This window comes from Rhipicephalus sanguineus, chromosome 5 (assembly GCF_013339695.2).
Source record: "Rhipicephalus sanguineus isolate Rsan-2018 chromosome 5, BIME_Rsan_1.4, whole genome shotgun sequence".
Taxonomy (NCBI): Eukaryota; Metazoa; Arthropoda; class Arachnida; order Ixodida; family Ixodidae; genus Rhipicephalus; species Rhipicephalus sanguineus.
In genome coordinates this window covers 79,250,459-79,254,218 of record NC_051180.1, presented here as the reverse complement: position 1 = coordinate 79,254,218, position 3,760 = coordinate 79,250,459, and the positions used below count along the sequence as shown (strand labels likewise).

The 3,760-nt window shown below is 51.5% G+C and overlaps 1 protein-coding gene across 1 annotated transcript; it reads right to left on the bottom strand.

The window, feature by feature from the left end:
• Positions 1 to 348: 348 nt before the first annotated feature.
• On the bottom strand, positions 349 to 1,110 carry LOC119394747 (uncharacterized). Its single transcript, XM_037662052.1, has one exon. The coding sequence runs from the start codon at positions 1,108 to 1,110 to the stop codon at positions 349 to 351; it is 762 nt and encodes a 253-aa protein (XP_037517980.1).
• Positions 1,111 to 3,760: the final 2,650 nt, after the last annotated feature.

Sequence of the window (3,760 nt, the reverse complement as noted above, 5' to 3'; positions counted from 1 at the left end):
CCTCTTCCGCTCTTCTCGGACAGCACGCTCCTCGCGCTCAGAGTCGGCACCCCGCCTTGACTGTCGCAGTCGTTTATCGTCGCCGAGTGCCCGCTAATAAACGTCTTTATACTACGAGTATTCATTGACCCTGGAGTCGACATCTGTGCGCTTCGCTCACGGCACTCCACTTCGGTCCGAAGAAAGTGCAGCAAACGCCCCATCTCCTCGTGCGAAGATTGTGTACTGCAGGCGTCACTTGAAACTGTACGTGACTCCCTGCTCTCCTGTTTATAGTAGTCAACTACTATGTCAGCAGGGATAACTTTCAGCAGTACATCGCTCAGCATGGCTGCGTATGATATAGCGCTAACTCCAAGGTTCGCGAGTCCTCTCCGGTTGTACTTCGTCGTACAGCTTCCGCAAGGCTGATACGTTGCTCGAAGACCTGACGGGTTTTAGTGTGCGGAGCCTCTCCAGGTGCTTATGTTCGATTAGCTTCGTGTTCCCAAATCTTTGTTTTAATATTTCAAGTGCGTCGCGGTACGATGAATCTGTGACCTGAATTCCGGCGACGGCTTGAGCAGTGGCTCCGTCGAGTAACGACACAAGATAGTGGAACCGATCCGTGTTGGACAAGCTCGGGTTATCGTGCACGGAGTGCCGGAACATGTCCCAAAACGGCTGCCATCGAGTTAAACTGCCGTCAAAGCGTAAAAGTTCTAACTTGGGCAATCGTGCACCAAACTCACGTTGAGGTCGCGTCGGTTCCCTCTCCGAGGTCGCTGGTGGGTCCTCCTCAGTAGTGGTTGCAGGCGGATGCGCCGTCGAAGATGGTGAGGAGACCTTGATCCTGTTCATGCGGTGTTCGAGCAGGGCCAAAGCGCTGGTAGCAGCGTCTTCATATTCCATGACGGAATCGTAGTCTTCTGCCACCTGCTCGTCTGTCAGGAAGGTTTCCAACTCTGCGTTCAGCGCAGCTAACTCCGTCTGGCCCGCCTTTAACCGGCTGTGGAGGACGTGAAGCGTCGAGAGCTCGAACTGGTCTGACTGTACGAGCTGATTTACCTCATTCACAATCCTCGTACTCTGGGACCGACGCGACGCCCGCTTGTTCTTGGCACGCTCCATGACGGTCTGGTTGCAGGAAGACGTCCCAGATCGGACGCGACAGCTCGCGGGATGAAGGCCGCGGCTTCCCGAGTCTTCGGCACCAAAACGATGTGGGAAATCTCCTTTGCAGCCTTTATTAGCGCACTGCGCGATACCGTCCCAACATGGCGTACGTAAGAACAGTTCAAGAACTCCAGCCTCAGACCCTCTTCTCCTCTTCGTCTTTCAGTCCGTGCAGTACGCAATTTCTACAAGTCCATTACATGGACACATCGAGAAGAGCTCCCCGGCGAAGTGATGTATTTTATGTCCAGATTCCCCGTTCGGGTTAAAAGACTAACGGCGGCGCGCCGCAGTTATGGCGTGGCGGCGGCGGCGGCGTGACCTCCCTTTGGATTTCGGCGGGGCGCGAGCGGCGTGATCAAAAACAGGCGGCGGCGGCACACAGGTCTACGCCATAGTGGAAAACTCCGGAAGTTATGACAAAGTAGCCCCCCCCCCCTCCTGTGCGCACGCCTATGTACTCATGTCTACTCACACTCAATGAGTACTTACTCACGTTCATACTCACGTCTACTCGCACTCATGAGTACTCACTCACGTTCACACTCGCACCTACTCACACACGTCGTCACTCACTCATACTCATACTCATGCCTTTCAAAGGAGTCTGAATGAGGGAGAGAGAGCGTAGTCGCGCGTGAGTACGCTCTCTATCAGAAGCTATGGTGCTCACACGTGTTTTTTCAGTCATGCAAATCAGGGCTCTTAAATTGAGATCGCAATGGCAAGAAATTTCGATGCGCGAGTGCACCGTCATGCTGCCAGGATATATACTTTCTGCGCATGGGCGACTTGTGAATGTAGAGTTGGAAGTTCATGAGAGGTCCGCAGCGTGTTTGGCCGCAAGGGTTATCACGCCACGTGCACACTGTCAAGCTTCATTCAGCTGCCTCTTCAGCACAGCCTAAGCGGCGTTCTTCTTTTTCTTTCTTTGTCTTTTTTTGCTACAGCGTCATGCTTTCCACTGCTGATGTAAACGGTGCATCAATTCGTGTAGTTTCTCTTCCTCTACAATTGTTCTTGCTGAACAATTGTGAAAGAAGGAGGAGAAGAAGATAAAAAAAGGCAGGGAGGTTAACTAGGGCTCGGGCTGAGCCAGGTAGGCTACCCTGCACTGGGAAGGGAAGGAAGGCCAGAGAGGAGGAGAAAAAAGTCACAGTTTCGCCGCAAGGGCGAAGCAATGAATGCGATAGCAAGGAACTAATGCTATACGAAGTGAGGCTCGCCAATGGATACTCTCAGTTTGAACAGCGCTTCTGTTGCAAAGGCGGCCGAAGCAGCGAAGGAAACTAGCGTGCTTCAAGTGTCGAGCTGTGAGACTTGATAGTTCGCGCTCATCTTCTGTTTGTTCGTTTAGCGGCGTCCCTTGAGCTCGAGTGACTTTCGTATGCTCCGTAACATGAGCGCGGACATCACGGTGAAAGCTCGAAACATCCCTCTTCCCCTCACCACGAGAAAACCGCGCGAGCAGACAGCGGAAGGGCAAGGTTCTCTCTGCGCAAATATAAGAAGAAGCGAGCGAGCTCGTCGACGACTTTTAAATCCGCCAGTCGCGCTTCTCGCACCATCTCGCTGGTAATGAAGAAACGCCTATAAGCGCCTGCCGTCTCTGAGTCTTGCCAGCGGTAAAGGGTGTGTATATAACGCTCGCCGTTAGCTACCTGAAGGATCTGCGCTTTCTGGCGTAGTGGTTAGCGCCACGCGCTGCGGAACGACAGGTCGCTGGTTCGATTCCGCGCTTCGGAAGCATTTTTCTGAATTATTTTTCTTTGGGACTTTGATTTTTATATACATACTTATACATATACGGTGAATGACGGCGACTTCGAAGGCAAAATCCAGCCGAGACTGTCCATGTAATTGCTATCGCAATAAAAGGTCACTGTTGCTGTCGATGTAACAACGTTTCCACGCGTGATATCACAGACGGTGAATCAGTCAAGTATCCTTTAAAAAAATCGCAGCAGCGCTTTCGCTGCCTTTCTTAACTGTGACGCGCAGTCCTGTGGTCCCAAGATCTTGTGAACGTTGAAAGCGCTCCCGTCTAGGAAGGAAGGAAGAAAGAAACAAGCGAAGAGACAGGGAGGTTAGCCAGTTCTTAGACCGGCTGGTTACCCTGTGCTGGGGGAAGGAGTAAGGCGGATAAACGATGATAGATGAGAGATGTTACAAAAAAAAAAGAAGAACATCAAGCAATGAAGGAAAGAAAGAAAAGAAGAATACGACACTGCTTAAAGTCTGTCTCTCGGGCTAGTTGTCCGCAAGAAACGCAGTAATATTTTCAAAGCCTTCTGTGCTGTGTACAGAACGCTCCAGTGTACCAGAACCCTTGCTTCCGACAAAGTGCGATTATCTAGTCCATATAACGCATTGGAAATTCCTTGTCTTGGCGCACTGAAACGGGGACACTCACACAGAAGATGGGCGATCGTTTCTTCGCAGCTGAAGTAATTGCATGTGGAGTTGTTGGTCATTTCACTCAGAAAAACGTAGGCATTTGGGAAGGCCACGCCATGTCACAGGAGGCACACAAGCGTCTCCTCAGATCGAGATAATCACGGAGAAAGGCGGAGCTCAAGATTGGGATCCAAGCTGTGTAGTCGAG

Excerpts from the sequence above, each read along its gene's own strand:
- LOC119394747 (XM_037662052.1), bottom strand. The coding sequence starts at position 1,110 with ATGGAGCGTGCCAAGAACAAGCGGGCGTCGCGTCGGTCCCAGAGTACG.